The sequence below is a fragment of the Limulus polyphemus genome, unplaced genomic scaffold (assembly GCF_000517525.1).
Source record: "Limulus polyphemus unplaced genomic scaffold, Limulus_polyphemus-2.1.2 Scaffold1165, whole genome shotgun sequence".
Classification (NCBI taxonomy): domain Eukaryota; kingdom Metazoa; phylum Arthropoda; class Merostomata; order Xiphosura; family Limulidae; genus Limulus; species Limulus polyphemus.
Genome location: NW_013666775.1, coordinates 283,996 through 305,749, shown reverse-complemented (window position 1 = coordinate 305,749; position 21,754 = coordinate 283,996). Strand labels below are relative to the sequence as shown.

Here is a 21,754-nt window from a genome sequence, read left to right as displayed (position 1 = left end):
CATTGTAGTGACTATTTGTAATAATTGTTACTGTAAATTTTACTGTTGTATGTATATTAAAATATATTTGTGTTAAGAAGGGAAAAAGGTATGTGTATATCAATCTGGTTGGCAAATATCGTAAATTGACTAATATATCGGCATATATTTAAATACTAAATCCAAAGTACAATTTAACTACTAAATCCAAAGTACAATTTAACTACTAAATTTAAATTATCAGTTAACTCGGCTTAGGACCATTTGAAATTCCAATACGTAACAATATATATTATCAGCCAGATTAGTAAATTAACGTTTGAAATCAAATGAAAGATTTTATTTCATAAAACATTCATTACCTTTAGATTCTTCAAACATATACCTTAAGATACCTGTTTATTTATTACATCAGTGTGACACAACTACTGAATATTTACTAGTCTTTGATCAATGTTATTGCTATGGCTATTTAACTGATTTAGTTGAACTTTATCAAGTTTATTTAACATTACAGAGATACAATTTATCGCTTTTGAATGAAACTCTAGGTTATGACACATTCAAATGTTTTTCTTTTTAAAATGTATACAATAAATTACAGACTTTTAAATGCTTAATTCATCTTTAAGCTTCAGAACATTGAAATCGCTTGCTTGACGAATAACATTAATTGTGCATTTAAAGGTATCAAAATTTAAATATTTGACTTAACATGCAATTTTCAAAGTAATTGATAAAATAAAGTACTGAGATTATCTAAACTATTTCCTATAACTAAAAGTGTAAAATGATCTAAAACATTTAGATCCTTACATAAGAGTCAGGAAAAGTTTCAATTACTAATATTATGGGATCGACCTAATACAAAGATCAAAAGTTTTACCGAATATTTTGGTTCCTGTACAATTTCTTGGTAGCTCATAGACTGGAAGTAAATGAAGACCTTGGCTTTTTCAGTACTGATAACGAGGCAAATAACAATGTAGTTGAACGAGTTGTTAGAAGTTAATAATATTTATTTAAGCAACGATATTAATATGTTTTACTTTATGGTTTAATAAATCAGATAAATAAATTCTAAAGTTAAGTTTTGATATTATTTAAACATAACTGGACAATTAAAAATGTTTAAACTTTTCTAATTTAAAAAAAAATGTTTATAACCTTTTATGGTTTTCTAGCATATGCAATATATCTATATAAATGTAATAATACTGTCTGTTGTATGTCCTTGTAACTACTTTGCAGAGTGTGGATGGATCTTCAACAAATTTGGTATGGAGGTTCACTGGGTCCATGGGGAGATACTTACAAATTATCAGGTTTGTATTTTGCGTTTTGCGGTTTTTATGGGCGTTTTGCGTTTTTTACAATTACATACACAAGAAGCAAGTTTTCATTCCCTAAGATAACCTTGCATTAATCATGAATTTACATAACTTCTGTCCAGGGTACAATATAAATGAAATTCCTAAACACTGGTAGTCATATGTTCACCTATCTTTTGTCTCAAACATATAGCTTTTGTACATAATTTACTTAAACCTATTTTTTTGTGATTTTTACATAGTTATATGAAATTACTTTTTAAAGTTTTAGTAAAATATGATATACAAAAGAGTATATTGATTGCGTTTCTTTTATTCAAGATTACTGAACTCTTTCTACTCGTAATTAGGTTCCCGCTGTGCAGCTGGTTTTTCAGAATTGGATATTCGCGTAAATTTACACAAGGGCTACCTGAATTATGAATTGATAGGCGATATGGAAGGCAGCTAGTGAACAGCATCCGCCAGCTCTTTGACTACTCTAATCGGATAGAGGGCTTTTGACAGTTACTCTTATAACGCCCTAAAGCGTGCTTTTTTTTTTCCTTTGGATACGTGGCGCGAACCATGGAACCTCGGATCCACAGTCCGACATGCTAGCTACAAAGCCACGCCTGGACCTTTTTAATGGAGTCTCATCAGTCATAAAATCATTTCCCTTATAATTTGAAAACCTCCAGACTTTACTGGTACTTTCCATTGGTTCATTACTTACTCAGAAATGGCTTGTGACGTTTCATCTTCACTCGAATCTTTCAGTAACTGGCACTGTAAGGAAAAATCTTTAATCTCAGTTCTAAAATTACAAATTATGTGTTGTTGTTTTTTTCGCTTCTTACATGTGAAATGTAATCTTAAAGATGGCCCACACTTTATCAGGGATTACATATGATCTCCAATAATTAAATATTTTTTTATGTTCTTCGGTAAAAAAAACATTAATTTTTGCCTGATTTTTATATTATAATAAAATATTGATTTCTCCCTGCAAAACCAAAAATCAGATCATTATTGAAACTAGAGAACTAGGATTTATTTTTAAAATTAACATGATAAGGTAGTTAACATGATTTGACCTTTAAAAATATTTGAAACGTCCAAATTGTCGATGCTTCATTTTAAAAAAGGCTTCTTTACAATTTATGTAAGATTTACTTCAATTAATTACATAAAACACCGTTCCCATATAAAGAGTGCTTTTACAATACGTTCTAAATATATTTAAATCTTGAAGTGCAAACATTTATTTACAAATTTACGAAAAAAGTGACCCTTTATATAGGTTTTACTTGCTTTAGTGCCTCTTAGACGCCTTAGCATAATAATCTGAAGTTATTGTTCTTTTAATCTCCTCGTGTTAACGTGAAACTTGTATTTCGCTAATATAGCTTAAACTGCGCTTTTTAACTCACACTGAAGGTAGTAATTGCACAAGGATTTTAATGTTATATCTTTGTTACCGATAAAACGTGAGGATGGTTAATAACATGATTACTAAAACTTTCTATTAGTCACACTGTTTTGAGGAATGAATACTGTGTGGTTAAAATGTCGTAAGCTATGACCACAGGAGTTGATGTCTAGAACAACCTACAGTACAAAACAGATTAAATGTACAAGGTTATAAAAATGTGCTAATTCTGAGGTCAATCGGGGTAAGGTCAAAATCAAACCATTGAATTTGATATGAGAGTTCTGCGAGAACTGAGTTAGCACTCAGGTCAAACTAGTTAGATCTTAATTCTGTTGTTTTTTTATATTTTTTAACGCAAAGCTACATAGTGGGTTATCTGCGCTCTGTCTACCACGGTCATTCGAGCCCCGGATTTTAGCGTTGTAAGTTCGTAAACGTACCACAAGCCTAAAGGGGGACATTCTTGGTTTTGAGAAAATCGTTCTTAAAATTACCTGAATAACTCTATCTTATGTATTTTAAATCTTTAGTTATCTATTGCTATTTATTGATCATGATAAGATATGCATTTTTTATTAGTTTTTATTAGCATCAGGAGTACAAACTAAATATGTTTATGTCTTCAGATTTGTAAAACAAAAAAAAAAAAACATATTTTATCACTACAATTAAACAAACTACACATATAAATTATAATATGGAAAAACGACAATTCAAATATCGTAGCTAATTTAGGTAATAAAACGACGCTTAAACTAAACGTTATCTTAACAGCGTCTCTGTACAGAATTAAAGTTACGTAACAGTTTTGTTACGGTGAATGAATTTTGCTGGAATTGCTTCCGATTAGTAAAGTACTAAACGTTATCTTAACAGCGTCTCTGTACAGAATTAAAGTTACGTAACAGTTTTGTTACGGTGAAAATATGCTTAGAGAGACGAATTTAGTTGAAACTTGTCCTCTCATTTCGTTACTCGCGCTTCAGACTATTTTTAGGTTGTTAGTATATATGTTTTTTTTTCCTATTTTTCATTTTCTTAATAACTTAGGTTCGCCAAATCAGTTCACACGATTAACGACGACTACAGTTAAGTCTTGTTTCGTAGTTGAAGTTTTAAAATTGGTATAACGTCTTTATACCACTGTAAATCTTGCTGAAGAAGTATAACACTTTCACTCAGATGGTAGGATTTTTTTTTGGTTGAAGTTACTTGCATATTTACTGATTATTTAAGCTAAATGAACACGTGATTAGCAGGATAGGTAAGAAAGTAACATGAATGGATTGTTTTTTTTTACCTGTTTCGTTTCTTTTCCACCTGACACAAACTTCTGATAGGACATTTCGCTGTAAAAAGATGAAAATGTAAAACGAATCTAATATTTACATATATAGAGAAATCATATATTATTTGCTTTAAATTACAGGTATCATTCTAAATACAGCTTCAAAAGTATGATGCTCTAACAAGACACGTATTTAACTTTTTGTCAAAAAATGCAGAAAACTGTTAGCCTTACTTGCAACGAGGAGGGCAATCACATCCCATTTTCCCATCATAGTACATTTTTGTCATCTTTTCCAAGCAGGTCTTGTTACCTTTTAACCAGGAATGTTGCAGTAATATGCAAAAATTGATAGTAAAATATACAGACAGATAAAAGACAGAACCTCAAATGAAAACTTAAATAACACTAAGCAAATATTTCATGTTAAAGATGTTTAAACATGTTTTTTTAAAATAACAATTTTAAAGTATAATGCACGATTAAGTGGACTTTATCAACATCTAATATCTAAAACCAGACAGATCAAGAATTTGAATGTATTTCATTCTCCAGAATTTTATTTGAAATTAATCAATAAGTCTTGCATATTTTGTCTTCGATAATTTGTACGATATTTGGTTTATTAAACGTGATAGGCACTTTTGAAGCACAGATGAAAGACCCCTTGTGGTCAGGTATATTCATGCGTAATTTTGAAATACTAACTTATGCCCAGGGCGTAAATCTGCTAGTCGACAGCATCCGCTGCCACGAAGGCTTTGTTAGATATTGAGTAGACTAATCTCAGTGAAACTCAAATTATAAAAGGTTTGTGCTTTTATTCAGTTGGGTTATGAGGTGGTATTCTTTAGTTGAATAATGTGTACACAGTTTCTAAATGGATTAGAAAAAGTGCTTCTCTTCAGTTAGATAACGTGATAAAATTAATGTTTCTTCACTGGTAAAATATTTCTCTCTCTATATATATATTTATATATAATTCATAAAACTACCCTTTTACAACTTTAAAAATCAAACACTACGAATGATCTTTGAGAAGACTAATTTCAATTATAAAACATAGAATTACGTAGTAATTCTATTGGACTTTTTTTTAGACTTATATTTGCAATACAATTTTTCTAACGTTTAAACGTTATATTTACCTGGTATTTTAAAACTGCACTGAGGGATTTGTCCATAATAACTGGGTACAGGGGTTGAAGTAATGAGGCACTTGCAGTTCTCTATAACTTTTATGTGGTGACAAAACTTTAAACACGTCTATAGCAAGAAACAAAATAAATAACTGAAACTAGTATGTTACACCCTTTCATTCATATTTGTACAATTTAACAAAATTCTTAAATCATGTCTAATTTTATAATGTTCACAACGCTTTAGTATAGAGTAATAAACACAGCCTTCATAGGTGATTACACTGTCTCTGGTGTGCCATACTAAAGTACAATAGCTTTATATGATCTATGTTTAAATTGTATACGAAGTATTCGATCAGTGTAATACATGTATACATATAGTATGAATAAATCTTATGTTGTACTTGTGTTGAGTTATCGTTCACTAAACTAAATGGACTTTAGTTTTTAGAACTAACCGTCTTCCATGCCACAGTATAATATATTTCTGATAAATCTCTAAACAAGGAAAGGCTATATAATTATCTTTATTCTTGCCAGCTTATGACTGGAACACTTGAACTCTGTAAAGAATAAGTTGACGCTAAACTATTGACGCTACTAAATTAAGTTGTCAGAACATCTAAGCACTGTATAGGGGTCTTTAGAGTGAATCCTAATATCATCTGGTGTACAAGGAGGTAAGAAAAAATACAATAGCTGTTTGTTTCCAGATGTACGTTCTCTAACGTTATCCTGCTTTACGAGGGTATATGAACAACTAGCTCACTCTGGTAAATGTAATTTTCTAAATAAGAGCCAATACTACAGTCGGCCTGTTCTCCAGAATGAAATAAAAATGGTACAACGGTTTATTTGACCAGTGGTACAAAATATAGCGGTGATAGGGTCCCTAAGTTCATCAGTGCAGACGAGGTACCAATGATGAAGTACTAATAAACTTATCAAACACATGTTATTATTATTATATATATGTGTGTTATTGTTCTTTTCTTTTCCAATTTAAGCTCCTACCTTTAACTTTCACAGAGTAAATTTCATTTTATTTAAAACACTCTGTTTATAACTTTTAACCAAAATGAACAACAAATACTTAAACAAAATTATTTTTATTTCTTTTAATCTTAATCAACGTTCCTACGAATCCGATCGTTTTCTCTCTCCCTCCCTAAGTAATCGAAATATTTAAAGTCATTGTCCGACCTTATCTTTGGAATCATTCTCCGTGATGTAATCCTATTATTCTTACTGACTTCTGAAGAGCTGAAAAGAAACTTACTTTACCAAAAATGAGACTGTCGTCTCGCCATTTTTTGCCACAACTCCTCTGTTAAGTCTTTCACAACTAATCGTGCACTCCAGTGGGTCAGCGGTAAGCCTTCATGCTCACACGCAAGAAACCGGGTTTCGATACTCGTGGTGGGAACAGCACAGATAGCCCATTGTGTAGATTTGTGGTTAATAACAAAGTACCAACTTATCGCCAAGCTAGTTCGTTCACATTGTATGCTTAAGATTAACAATCCTGTCAATCTCTCTTGGGTTATTGAACTTCTGAGCTAGTTTTTGATGAATTTAAGCTTTGAGAAAAACCTTTTTTCACTCGCCACAGTATCTGGTATAATCAAAAAGAGTTTCAGCGCTGTTGCAACAACCAAAACACTTGACAAAATAGTGTTATAATGGCTGGAGACGGCTTGAATGGGTAATGAAGAAAAACTTTAATATAACAGCAAATGTTTTTCTTCATTACCCATTCAAGCCGGCTCCAGCCATTATTAGTCTCAAAGTGGGTTCCTCGTCATCGAAAATAGTGTTATGTTTCAAAAATAAAAGATCAGTTAGATATTTAATTTTACCACCAGCAATCTGTTGTATTTCGTTCTTCAATGCGATTCTGAATGACAGTAGGAAAGTCTGAAGATAAATTCTATTTGTACTGAATCGTCAGTGATTCGGCTGATTTAAACAGTTCTTTATCATTAGCACCAAGTATTTCAGAAGAAGATATACAATCAAATCGCTCACTATAGTGTTCATTTTACAGAATCGAGTTTTCATCCCTATCAGTGTTGGCATAGAACACTGCTACCTTAGAATTTTCCTAGGATTAGATAACTTTTAGTCTTTGCAGAGTTCGTCAAAATAATTTTTTGTACCTCGTAAGCGTTTTTCGGTAAACTTGAGTTCACCTCAGACTAGTTGCAAGTGAAGATGCGATAGCTTTAATTCTCCAAACTGTTTCCTAAAGCTTGTAAAGGCTTCGAATGCAGTATTTAAAATAATAGCAACTAGGAAACAATCCATGAGCTTAGACTGAAGCGGTTTTGAAAACGAAGTTTAGAGTTGTAGTAATATCAGGTGAATTCATTTCTCTATGAGTATCAGATAATTAGACCTATTAATAACGGCAGATTTTAGTACGAAATAAGGAGAATACCTGTGTTTAATAACCTGATTGCGTTTTAAGTTGCGCGAGAAATGAACAGATTGGACACGTTTGACGGGCAATGAAAAACAATCACTTTATTTAGACATCCACGCACTAAAAAAAAGAACAAAAAAAAGAGTGTGCGTACCTGCATAGACAAGTGATATTACAGTCACAAATTCTACCAACCTGGATGCTATATTTTACTGCAATATTCTCTTGGAAAGAATAGGCGTTATCTACTATAAAAAAACAAAAAACGAGTACAACTGGACTACGTGTTTACGCTAAAATTGCATACAACCTAAATAAACGATAAGTTTTAAAAATTGCCACGTCACTAAAGCTTGTGAAAAACATGTGATATGAATGATTACCATATAGTACTTTCTCTACCACTTTCTGATGTAATTAAAATACTAAATGGAATCTTAGTACGGTCTATAAAGATATATGAGCACTCAGAAGCAATTCGACTGAAAAAATACACGAAAACCTTCGATTTAGTACTCACGGTGGTGATCCACCTCCATCATGTCTGGATGCCCAGCATATGGGACATAGCTTTTTTCAGTGCTGGGTTTGAAGAAGTTGTTACTTTTTGTAAGTAGTTTCCATTGCTTGACGCTTTGCTAATTGTCATAAAAATTCTCTAATTTTAGGAATGTCCATGCAAGCATAATTCAATATTAATTTTAAAGTATTAGCAGCAGAGAGTACAAAGACAGCACTTGATTCATTTTCATGCATTCGTTTCTGAAAAACCAGAGTACCTATTGTGCTAGCTCCATTGTATCTTTAGCCTCTGCATTTTTCAAGTGAGAAACCCCTGTCTTTAATTATTTTCACTATTTTGGCCTCTAGTCTTTCAGCACTTTGACCTGTAATGTTATAGAAACCCGTAAAACTATCACTGATTTATATTTCCATTGGAACTATAATTAACATCATGGCTACCGTTACATATCGGAAAACGTGGCTAAGTTCGTCTTACTATTTTAAATCTTCTAGTGTCCGCGAAAACAGAATAGAATTAAGCTACTTTCATTTCAGTAATTATTTCATCTTTATTTTGACAGCAACTCAATCAGCTCGTTTTGCGTTTGTCTGCAAAATGTTTTGCTTTGGTGTCCTCTGCTATTAACTGTTTAAAAATTGGGTTATACATACTAAAAAGTATTTTCGTTTTTCTCTCCTACTTTTACTCGGGGTCATCCGAAAGCTGTATTGCAAATAGCCAAGGTAGGAGTAAGGTTAATGATTCTTATTCAAATTTGTCCCACAGCTTACCTGCTCTCAGTATTCAGCTCTTAATTCCAGATCATGTGTCGTAAATAACAGGCTAATATATGTGAACACATCATTTCGGGTTCTTTAATGTTTAGAGATATGCATTACCAATCTTCTATTCCAACCTCCCACACTTGTTGGTGAAAAGTATGTTCTCGATCTTCAAACAGCAGACAATTGTTCAATTTTAAATAATAACTCAATCACTTCCTGGTAACCTAATCTCTATTCTTAGTTTTTAATACTATTCACTTGGAAATTATTTTGGTTTGCAAAAACCATATTTAATAAAGAACCTTTTTTTTTACATTGTATCATGATCAATATCTGTTTGAACAAAATAGTGCGGTTTACTTAACTTGTAAGTAATTAATCCAATAGTCTGAAGTTTCACTTTATCATTAAATTTAGACAGATGAAGAAACGTTTTAGTTTAACTGAAATCTAAATTCACAACATTTGACCATCCTTTTAAAAAGAACTCAAATCCCTTTTTTCGTAGTGGGCACAACACAGATAGCCTATTGTGTAACTTTACGCTGAACAACAACAACAACAAAAAAAAAACAGAAAAATTTAAGTTAACACCGTTAGATAAACTTTTTATCATAGGCCGTGAGCACACATGCATGTTTATAGTTTTTAATGGAAAATTGAACACTTTGAAACTTAAAACATATTTCCTCCTGCAACAACAGCAGTTACTGACTAATAAAAGTATATTTTTATTTTATACTGTATTAACAATTATTGATTAATAAAGGTGTTTTTACATCAATAATTTAACGATTTTCATATATTGGTAGACGAATAACATTATCAAATATGTAATGTAATAAATTCAGCGTTTCCCAAAGTGTGGGGCGGCGCGCCCCTCAGGGGGGGGGGCGAGCGATTAGAGTAGAGTCAATAGTGTAATAATGTAAAATTAAGCAATTTAATATATTTTCATTAATGAAAATAATAAGCAATTACTGCAACACATATAGCATTTTAATGCATATCCGTCACTTAACTCACTCTTCCACTCATTTAAAATAAAAGAGGGGGAGCGCAAGAAACCATATTTATTAATGAGTGGCGTGGATGACAAAGTTTGGGAAACGCTGTAATAAGGTATACATCTGAATTTACGTAACACAACGTTCGTAGGTTATTACTTCACAATTATAATATAATTAATCATTAATCAATTATTTATTGTTTGTTTTACAGCAAAGCCACACGGGGCTATCTGCTGCGTTTGTTTCGGGGAATCGAACCACGAATTTAGCGTTATAAGTCGTAAACTTATCAAATTATCGCTGTACCACCGGGGAACTAACCAATTATAATTATGGGTTTATGAATGTGGTCTTTGCCTTAAAAAAGAAGTTATACGTTTGAGAAAAAAGTATTGGAATGAGAAAACAATTGTTTAATTTTGTATTTGAATTCATTGAAAAATTATTCAGGGCCATAATGAATATTATCAGATGAGTATCATTGCCCTGATTTAACTCTTAACTGAATTCAAATACAAAATTAAACACTTTTCCATTTCCCGTATTTTTTCGCATATTAAAACATATAGGACACAGCTCATGATCATTCATTATTTGAAAGTTGAACAGTACTTACCAGAGCAAAATTGCTCTCATCTTTCGGACGATTAGTGATTGCAAGCTTATTTTTATGAGTGATCTATTATTTATCACTTCAAACTGTTTCCGAGATGAAAAGAGAACAATAAAGTTTGTTTGTTTGTTTGTTTGTAGTTAAGCACAAAGCTACACAATGGGCTATCTGTGCTCTGCCCACCATGGGTATCGAAACCCGGTTTTTAGCGTTGTAGGTCCGTAAACATATCGCTGTGCCACTGGGGAGCAAGAACAATAAACGTACAGTACTGTCTCTAACACGGTTGTCTTATTAACAACGACTTGTTTTTGTGGCAGATAACGTATTAACATTATGGGAAATAGTACTTGATGTTTGTTTCGTTTGTTTAGAATCTTCGCGAAGAGCTAAACAAAGAGTTATCTGATGATTTTGAAGCGAGAGACAAAAGGGAAGGTAGCTAATCAATAGCGCTCATCACAAATACTTTTCAGCAACACGTGTCAGACAGAAATTTAACCGTCACTCTTAAATTGTATCCAAGGCTCCAAACACAGTACGGAGCGCTTTTCTGGGACAACGGGATGTGAACAATGAACCATCGTAATCACAATCCGGGTATGCTAACAAACAGGTCACACCCGGTCCACTACATGATGACCTATTGGAGGAAAACAATAAGTTTAAATGTATTATGTTTCTTTTATACAATTTGTTACATCCAGTACAAGAATGGGCTGACGTTTCACTCATATCGAAGAAATGAAAACTGATAACACGGACAAGTTGACAACATAACTAGACCTATACTATTCCGAATACGTCTCGTGGAGCCAATACCATCTCCAATCATATACCTAGGTATTAATAGCATGTTAACACAAAAGCGGTAACCAAGTCATTAAATTTACGTTGAATCTTAACGGACTAGATTTTCCACATGTTATCTGATATCACAGATTATTTGATAAGATAACTAATTAATCTATTATTAAGCTCAAGCTACATAATCTGAACGTTACCAAAATTAGCTACAAAATTACACAAACAAATTGATAAAAATTCTACTCCTAAACATTTAACCTGGTCTAATCATGCCATGTGACCATATCTTTATTCGCCAAACCTCAAGGTATGGTCACACACAAAATAATCGTCTAATACTTATATTATAAGATTAGACAATATACGCTTCATGAAACTGTCATAAATAATAGCTTATATATAACATATTTCATGCTGTTACACGGGTCTAGTATCAAATCAGAGCAACTCGTGTTTAACGATATTTACAAAGAGAGATACATTATGACATTATGAAGCATATATATCTCTATTTTGCCATATGAGGTAACTACTTCTCAGACGTTGCTTACGTTTATATTTAATAACTTAATTACCACAAACTATGTAGGGAAAATAGTTTTCAAAGCATTGAAACTTAGTCACTCCATTACTTTTGCCTATTCAGGTTTGTTATTTTTCATTCAGTGATATTTATATAAGAATATGAAGTTGTTTATTGTGGCATATCACAATGATATCAGTTCAAAATACACTTTTATGATCTAAAATGATATTCTCTCGCTAGTAACTTCACAGGAAGAATGAAAATATGCGTCTTTGATAAAACACTAAAAACAAATTAAACATATATATTGAAATTTAGTGTCTTAAGACTTGAAACGTTATCTTTATTATTCTATTCCAAAGCGTGATTTAAAAGTTTTGATGTTTTTCTATATACAGCAAGTTGAACTGTCGGTATGCCACAACAAAGTTTTTCATTTATGCACGTGTAAATATATTATGTTTCGACATCTTGGTGAGAGTTATCTGTGTAATCTCGTGGACCACGAGATTCAACGTTATATAGTAAGTATAACTTTTACCGTACAATACAGTACTTTTAAAGTGCTTTACATCATCAGTAAGTGTAAAGTATTTTTCTACGATTTAAGTGACCAAAGTAGATTTTAGTTTCCGTCGAAGTGAGGTATTTTTTACAGTGAAATGTAAAAGAAAATAAAAGCTACAAGTTTGTAAAGAACACATCGAAAATATAATATACAAACAGCAATAATAAATAAAAACATGCATGACAAAATACCAAAACGATTTGTTGAGTCTTTTAATTAAAAGCGATATATAGTTATATACTAGAAATGATAGGAGTGCTACATCGATATCACGGACAACTTTTAATTCATATTTTAAACAATCTTCACCCAATTTCAATGACAAGAACTATCTGGTCTTAATAGCTTGACTTATGATAGAAATATAAGAAGCTAGGTAGCTATTATTATACTTACTTGGGCTGTGTACCCATAATTCAGGTTAATGGACCAGTTTTTTAATTCAGCATCTTGCCAATCATCATTACATTTGTCAGGATAAGGTTTCGGCAGTCTTGTGATGTTCACCTGTAACGTATATGCGATTTTAGTGCGTGTGCTATAAGAGGTTTAATTGTGTAAAGAACTGACTAAAATTGAGTAAAATGAGCATTTTCTACGTTACATACACTAACAACAATTAGTGGAATGAATTTCAATATTGATTATATTTGTGTTTAAGTTTGTGTGACTCGTGTTGTTAGGGTCCTTGAAACCAAAAGTCAGGAACCCACAGGCAATTCGATGCATAAATAGTGTAGAAAAATGAGTTTAAAAAGCCTATCAGTAATTCTAAAATCCTAATGTTAATTTAAAACACATTAATATAATTATAAATGTTTTCTTTTGTTTTCTGCCTACACATAGCATAGATAATTAGAATGATAAGGCCTTTGTTAACACTAACCATCTTTACTCCAATGTATGTCACGGCTTCCGGTGCCACGTGAATGGCATCTTGATCGGCGTCTACTCGTAAAGACGGGCTATGGATGATTATTTTGGCACCAGCTTCTTTTGTGGTGGGCATATACTGACTGGTGTTGAGATTAAGTTGAAGCTCGAGACCTATTTATGAAGAGTAGATCTTTAGGAAGAAGATATATAAGAAAATGTTAGCTTATCCATGAAAAGCCAAAAATTCAGTTTGGTGTTGTTTCTTTTGAATTTCGCGCAAAGCTACACGAGGACTATCTGCGCTATCCGCCCCTAATTTAGCAGAGATAGGCTAGAGGGAAGGAACCTAGTTATCTTAGGCTACTTTTTTTACCAACGAATAGTGAGATTGACCATCACATAATGTCGCTCTCACGACTGAAAGGGCGAACATGTTTGGTAGGACGGGGATTCGAACCTGCGACCCACAGATTGCGAGTCGAGCGCCCTAACCACTTGGCCATGTCAGGCCTATGTGTGTTAATCTGGCCTGAATAAAAATATCTCACAGAAACTAACTTTTTGGACCCCTTTCGAGCTTGAAGGGGAGCAGACGCCCCTTTTGGCCTCTTAAAATGGCACCCCTGAATTAGTAACCCCACATAAATTATGCTTTTCAACATTGAAACTCATTTTCCACATTTTTGGTATATTTTTTAAATTTCGCGCAAAGCTACACGAGGGCTATCTGCGCTAGCCGTCCCTAATTTAGCAGTGTAAGACTAGAGGGAAGGCAGCTAGTCATCACCACCCACCGCCAACTCTTGGGCTACTCTTTTACCAACGAATAGTGGGATTGACCGTCACTTTATAATGCCCCCCACGGCTGAAAGGGCGAACATGTTTGGTGGGACTGGGATTCGAACCCGCGACCCTCAGACTGCGAGTCGAGCGCCTTATCCACCTGGCCATGCCGGGCCTCGCCAAATGCTTTGTTGCCCGACGAAGGCTCCTGTGACAGAGCCGAAAACTCGCAAAAAGTATTTTAACGTAGAGAAAAGTCCGTGTATAATAAAAAATAATACCCAGGTGCACACCCTCAGAATTCCCTTAATATCTGTGCAAAGATGCACACCTCTAGGTTCTTTCCTCTTGGAGCTATGGCCTGAATGACTGACACACAAACACACAGGTTATTTTATTAGTATAGATGTTGAAATGACAGTAATTCGACATCAGCCTCAATACTTATCTAACTCAGAAAACGGCAAATTCAGACAAATCTGAAGACTTGCCATTTTCGTTACTTAAAGTGGACACAACTATAATGCTTATGAATAAAACATATAAACGTAATCAAGCCTTACTCACCGTACTTCGGTCCTGTAAATCCTGATACTTCGACCTCTTTTGGTTTTCGATTATTGTCTTCATGAAAATTAAAAGTGTAACAGTTGCCGTATGATGAGTAGAAAACTTCTGTGAATAAACTTTAGAAATAATATAACATCCTGCATTAAACATTTGGTTTATAAAAGGGTATGTGCACTTTATTTTTACATACAAATAATCATTTCATTACACTGAGTGTAGCTGTTTGTTTATTTAATACATTAAAATATTAAAGGTAGCGCTACATTTAGTGTACATACACAATTAGTGAATTGGACAAATTAAATTAATAAATCGATTAAGTGTATTTGCTCAAAAGTATAAATCTTAATTCACTAAAGTATTAACAGAGGTTCGTTGCATATTGTGTTTCTATCATTACGGAATTGGTTGTGTTTCGAGAATACAAGCAACGTTTAGGCATAATTAGATTGTTTAATTTTTAACCAAGTATTCTGTAAAAATACAGAAAGCACTTTATAGATTAGCGCTAGCTAGCACGCATGCTAGTGGTTTTTAAAAGGTTTGAATAAATATATCTTATTTGACCCTCAAATTCACATGTTTTACAAACGCAATGCGTGACGAGAGGAGTATTTGATTTTCTTGGAGTTAAATTGTGATAATAGTTTTACATGCAGTACTTCGTCCAAATGATTAATGGTACTCGGTCTCCATGCGTCATAAAGTTCTGTTACAAATAACATTTTGCTACATTGGACGCTGTTTCACATTCTGCGGGCTAATACCATTTACACACATTCAATAGACCTCTTCCTAAGACCCTTTATACTACCATATGCTGGTCAATTGGACCTGATTTCAGTCTAATAGATTACAGCATTTGTCCTCATGGTGTAATAAAGTAGACATGTTTCTTTAAGAAAAAATAATTGACCAAATCGGCTAGTCTGTACCTTCACTGGATTTCATTTGCAGTAAGCATGTATGAGATAAACTTAGGAGATATAGCATCTTGTCAAGGAAATCCAGATCTAAAGATACTATGGACACAGCTCTTTTAGGGAAATGGTCGTGGATATTATAGTACATTGTAAACAATGTGGCTTAAAAAGGCAGCATCACTAGCATGTTGCCCTTGCTGTTCGTGGTGTCTTTACTACAGATTGAAGTAAAACGTCATAAGCTGTAAAGTCTCCGTTCCCAAATGAATCCAGTTACTATTATAGGCTTCGTATATCAAGCCACGTAATAGATTGTCAGAGGTCTAATTTGCGAATGACATTATTTTATAACAGTGGTTTAGCCTTCTCCTAGCTAAAATATTACACATTTCGTGGGCATGGCTGATGGCAATTCAATTTTTTAAAACTAAAATGTTACACTAAAATATTCGCATTATTTTACTGATTTTTCTTGAGAAATTCATAAAAAGCGCTTCAGCCAACACAAAAAAGCACATTTTTATAGAACGACGGTTAAAAACATTAGATAAACTTTGAAATAAAATACTGTATTAAAAATGGAAGTAGTATTTAATTACTTTTATTAATTTCGTTATGAATCAACAATGTTCCTGAATTGTTAAATATTAAACCTCTTGCTTTAGAATGATTCTTTTTTTAAATCTTATTGCTGTTTCTTATGAAGCTTAAAAGTAACAAGCCTACGATAATGTAATAAATAAATATCTTAAAAAGTCAAACCTGCTGTTTTTACAGTCCCTCCCTTGATACAAACACGATAAGACAAGGTTTTCCCAGGTCTGGCTCAACTCTTTGGCTCTTTCTCCGTTCATTCGTTGTAAGTTAAACAAAAACGAGTTCAAAGAATTGGTCAACGCCCATAATGGATTTTCACCATCTTCGCTCAACTCAAACTTCTTCAAAATAGAGCTAGTACAAGCAGAGAGCTGGTTTTTCTATAAATATATGTGTCAATTAGATAAAAGGAACTGACGGAAAGTTTACTTTCAATAAATATTAGTTACGTCTTAATTATTAAGTACTTTACATTATCCTATTTCCATCAGTTGAAATAAATTAACTTAACCTTGCTTTATTTCGTTGTTACATTTGAGGATACAAAAATGTGACACTAACAATTTGTGTCGTATTGTAAAATAGTTAACTGATAGTTGCACGACAATGAAGAGAACATAAATACCTACCAAATTGCTTGCAAGACTTTCAAGCACCTCTAATCCGTCAGGGGTTATGAGACAGGCAGGATTCTGTAGGGCGCGCACACACATACACACACACACACAAAAGAAAAAAATGCTATTACTTCGTATATTTGTCCTTATTAAGAATTAAAGCTCATTTTTAAAAACAACATAGTGTTAAGTGCTCATTGAAGTAATAATAACTTTCAAATTTATTTTAACGAACTCTTCTTCTCATGTATTTAAGAAATAATATCATCTAATAAGTCGAAATTGAGATATCATTACCAGTATAATTGGATTGGGCATGGCCTATGGTTTAACGCTGAAGGCCTGAGAATGCGGGTTCGAGACGTAATTCTTCCGCACATTCAGCTGTGGGTGAGTTATAAAAATGAGAACGAATCTCATTATTTGTTTAAAAAAAACGGACACTTTTTTGGAGGCAGGTGCTGCTACCTGTTGGCCCTCCATCTTTATAGTACTTTAAAATCGAGAGCTAAACCTAAATACTTAGGTCTCTGACCTGGCAGTTTAGCCCACTTGCATATACGAAGTTGTTCAGATTGACATTTCTAATAAATTTTCATAACACAACATTACCTCTGAGGCAATCGTTATTGTAATAGTTTTTTTTTTTTCTTTAGCCAACCAAAACTTTCTAACAGTCATGTAAGTTGGGTTTGGTTGTTGTTAAACACAAAACTATACAATTGGATATCTGTGCTCTGCCCGCCACGGAGTTATTTAATATATCTTTTTCTATATATTAAATTTCACTAGAGGACATATGATTATTCCAACATTATTTCATTTTAAAAAGTACCGTATCAGTGGGTATATAATATTTCCTGATCTGATAAAGATTTTATGGAAACATCGCACTGTTACCATATGAAATATTAACTCTTGATAATACCAACCTATAAACATACTGTATGTAAGTTACTAAATGTACGATAACAATTATTAGAAATACACGCATTTACACCTGGTATGGCCGGGTAGTTAGGGCGATTGACTCGCAATCTGCGGGTCGCGGGTTCGAATCCCAGTCCTACGAAACATGCTCGGCTTTATAATGTGACGGTCAGTCTCACTATTCATTAGTAAACGAGTAGCTAAAGAGTCGGTCGTGGGTGGTGATGACTAGCTGCCTTCCCTCTAGTCTTTCACTGCTAAATTAGGGACGGGTAGCGCAGATAACCCTCGTGTAGCTTTGCGCAAAATTTATAACAAATCAAACTCTCTGTGGGTCAGCGATACGTCAGTGGGTTTATAACGCTTTGTGCTTTATAACAAACAGATCTTTGAATCCTTCCACTATGCCCCCAGTGACCTAGAGTAGGTCTGCGGACTTACAACGCTAGAAACCGAGTTTCGATACCCGAGATGGCCACAGCACAGATGACCCAATGTTTTATGCTTAACTACAACCAAACAAATCCTTCCAATAATTTATTAAGCATATTTGGCAAAACTACAAAAGGACTATCTGCGCATAAGTGTCCCTAATTTCGCATTAGAGAGAAGGCAGCTAGTCAACAGAACCCATCGTCAACGCTTGTGTTACTGTGACCGAATAGTGAGATTTTAACATCAGTCTAAAATGTCCACGACCTTAAAGTGCGGAGCGTATTTTCTCGGCATGGGGACTCGAAATGGAACCATCAGATTCACACTCCGGACACGCTAACCAATAGGCCAGGCCCGACTTCTTTTGATAATAAGCTACTTATAGATTGCCTGTCATATCTCTTGTATAATTTGTACACTTGGCAAGTTCTCTTTCTTTTTACTGTTTTTATTCTGTTAGGTGTTTAGCTCCAGTGTAGACTGTATATAAGTGTTTAGATCCAGTGTAGACTGTATATAAGTGTTTAGATCCAACGTAGACTACATGTCTATTTGTTATGGGTTAGCAATCATAATAATTTTTCACCAAATAATATCTCTCTGTCAAGAAAACTGTTTAACACTCGTTTGTATGTTCGAAAAAGTTATGTGAATAAAAACTTACAATCTATGTACAGATGATAGATATTTATTATCTCTGTATTCATTCTGAGGTTTTTAATTGTCTGATGTGATTTATATCTATCTAAATTTATATTTACATAAATCAGTGAAACTTTGTACGCACCTTCATTGATGATATCATATCTTTCAGAAAATTTATCAGTTTTTCCGGAACTTCGCTACTTCCAAAGTTACATCCCTGATATATTTAAAAAGCATTTCAATTATTACAATAATAAATCAGCATATCGGTTTGGAACCTAGTTAATAAATGGGTTCAAATTAAGATACACGTTTTGTTTACTAATTTAATACTGCATGGCAAGATTACTTTCAAGTTAAAAACAAATAACTACATAGTTTACCTGAAATCTTTTTGGAATCCCACGATACAGCTGGTGACTAACTAATGAATTGGTCCTATATTTTAGGGTTATTTTGTAGAATTATCAAGCTATATAAACATAACTAATTATTCGCATATTTCGCTTGAAAATGAGTCTTCCTTTGTGTTATTCTATTCTATTCTTCAGTGTCTTGAATAAGAAACATTGAGTATGTACGTATATATATATATATATGGCTGTTTATTGTTTTCAAAGTAAGATTTTTTTTAAACAAAGGATTGTGATATTCATCTCTGTAATTTGAAAGTTAGGCAATCAAAAGTTGATTCTGGAGGCAGCTTTTAAGAAATTTCATTGTGACATTCATGTAGTTTTATTCTAAATTAATAAAAGTTAAACTGCCGGTTTCATCTTCAATTTAACTTCACTGTAAATAGCATAGCAGCTTTCAATTTTAGGACGTTATGAGAGAATACATGCCATATATTGTGAACTAGCAGAAACGTCGCCCTTCAAGCGGCTGTTCGGGTCAGGATCTTGGAGAGCTGAAGAGTGTGCTTCTGTGTCACGAAATGCCTCCTAACTTCTGACTGCATTTTGTACTTCTGTATTTCGGGTTTGTTCCTCGTTTTTTCTCACTGGATCTGCCTCTTAACTCGGTGAGCAAACCTATCTCTTTCTTGCTCTTTCTTTCTGTAACTTGCATCCTGACTTTCTCCGTGATAAGTCATTTTTCCGTTTGGCAATTTTTGGCATCGTGATTTTCGATGTTTTTGATCACTTTATACTTATACTAAAGTCAAATATTACGTGTATAACCTACGAAGATCAAGTAACTACACAATTCCTGCAAATTTGTATACAACGAACTACGCATGAAGGATGTACGATTCCTTAGGTCACAGAATAATTCAATTCATAGGGTACACTTGGATTCTCCAGCAGAAAAAGTCACTTTTCTTCTGAATTACCACAATGATTCTCTCCTAGGAAGATTCACTTTGATAGTATGCATTAAACCCACTTTACCACAATTTTAGACGTTTTATAAAAAATTAATCTAGTTGATAATAATATATATCTACAAAATTAATGTACATTACTAAATAGGACAGAAGTGCCATTAAGGAAGCGATTTAGGAAAAAAATGTTATAAAATAAAGTTCTATATTTTTTCTAAATTTTAGCAAGAGTCTATTTATAACATTTTTCATTTTGGTGTGATATAAAGCTGTTATTAACGTATTTCTTAAAACAAGTGGACACATGCACTAAATAAAATTTTTAATAAGAGACCCAATTATAATGAAACTTTGTCAGGAACTTCCCCTTATGATGTTGAAAAATCGTGCGACGAAAATAGAAATAGCAAAAACATAAAATAAAAACATTAGTTAAATCTGAACTTACCGTAGTTTCCTGCACTGTCTTTTGAAAGACAGGAATTACAGCCTTGACTATTCTCGTGATGTTTGAATTGAAAAGATCATTCACACCCAGTTTGTCCAAACTCTTGAAAGTACACAAGAAAACTTATTCTGTATACATATATACCTATGTATTCATCTAAGTCTTTAATTCTAGACATGAATCATATTTCTGCGGATTCCTGGGTTGTATTGTTCATAATGCAGATTTTATGAAACTAGTTATTTATTTGCTTTAATCGTGTTTAAGTGTTCATGACGATGTAAGTATCACAGGACTGGCCGAAGCGTCTTTTAAGACATGTAATAATGCGTGCCTTCTTCGTGGAATATAGGAGTGACTGAATCGTTATTAATTAAATCTTCCCAACTGGTCGTTAACGAATTAATGTTATTGACCTTAGCTTAATATCATAATACTGGTTGTGTACTATTAAGTGAAAACTGTTATTAGCATGAATCTAGACATAGGTACTCAAATGGTTAGAGCAGACTCAAAGACCTGGATTAGATTTTTGTTCGCTCTCCAATTTCACTGAGTCACAATAATTTCTAAATTAGTGTTAAAGTATTTTCTTGGAATGTCTACGATAAAACTAGTTACTTCTATACTATAAATTTAAACTCTTAGATATGTGAGTTTTGTTTTTGTTTTGTCATGGAAGATGTTGCTAGTTAGTCCAATGGTTGCTGCTCTTAGCTAACACTCATCCATTCTCTACAGAGCATTCTTTCTTGATCGAGTGATATTGTCTGGTGACTAACATCCTTAAAAATTAACTTAGAAAATAAAACTATGTATAAAGGTAATGGTAATTTACATAATAATGAAGTATTGAAAATACATTTATAAAAAAATCAATAGAATAATAAAACAAACTAATATCAGTAGTATCTATGAAAAATTAAATATACAAAATGCATATCAAGATTTTATTATACTATTAGAACATATAATTACATCATCTACGGAATATGTAAGAATAAACATAGAAAAAGTTATAATCATGGATTGTTACAATCTATTCAACTAAGAATTAAAATGCATACAAGTGGAAAAAACAGTTGAAAGTGTAGGAATAGGTGCACCAAAATAAATAAATAGAGGAAACAAGGTAGAAATGGGCATGGTGTAGTAAAACATCCTCTGTACAACCTCACAAGGGGGGGGGGCTTGTCCAATATCCTGTCTA

At 33.1% G+C, this 21,754-nt stretch overlaps 1 protein-coding gene across 1 annotated transcript in view; it reads right to left on the bottom strand.

The window, feature by feature from the left end:
• The window catches only part of LOC106462433 (amiloride-sensitive sodium channel subunit gamma-like), a gene marked incomplete at its 3' end in the record, with an annotated part of 68,310 nt that overhangs the window by 24,413 nt on the left and 22,143 nt on the right, over window positions 1-21,754 (bottom strand). Inside the window, 12 exon segments of the mRNA XM_022389700.1 lie at window positions 866-941; window positions 2,026-2,078; window positions 4,025-4,073; window positions 4,247-4,325; window positions 5,161-5,278; window positions 12,790-12,900; window positions 13,280-13,440; window positions 14,620-14,738; window positions 16,308-16,522; window positions 16,772-16,834; window positions 18,912-18,986; window positions 20,545-20,646. Of these exon segments, the coding sequence (XP_022245408.1) occupies window positions 866-941; window positions 2,026-2,078; window positions 4,025-4,073; window positions 4,247-4,325; window positions 5,161-5,278; window positions 12,790-12,900; window positions 13,280-13,440; window positions 14,620-14,738; window positions 16,308-16,522; window positions 16,772-16,834; window positions 18,912-18,986; window positions 20,545-20,646 (1,221 nt within the window).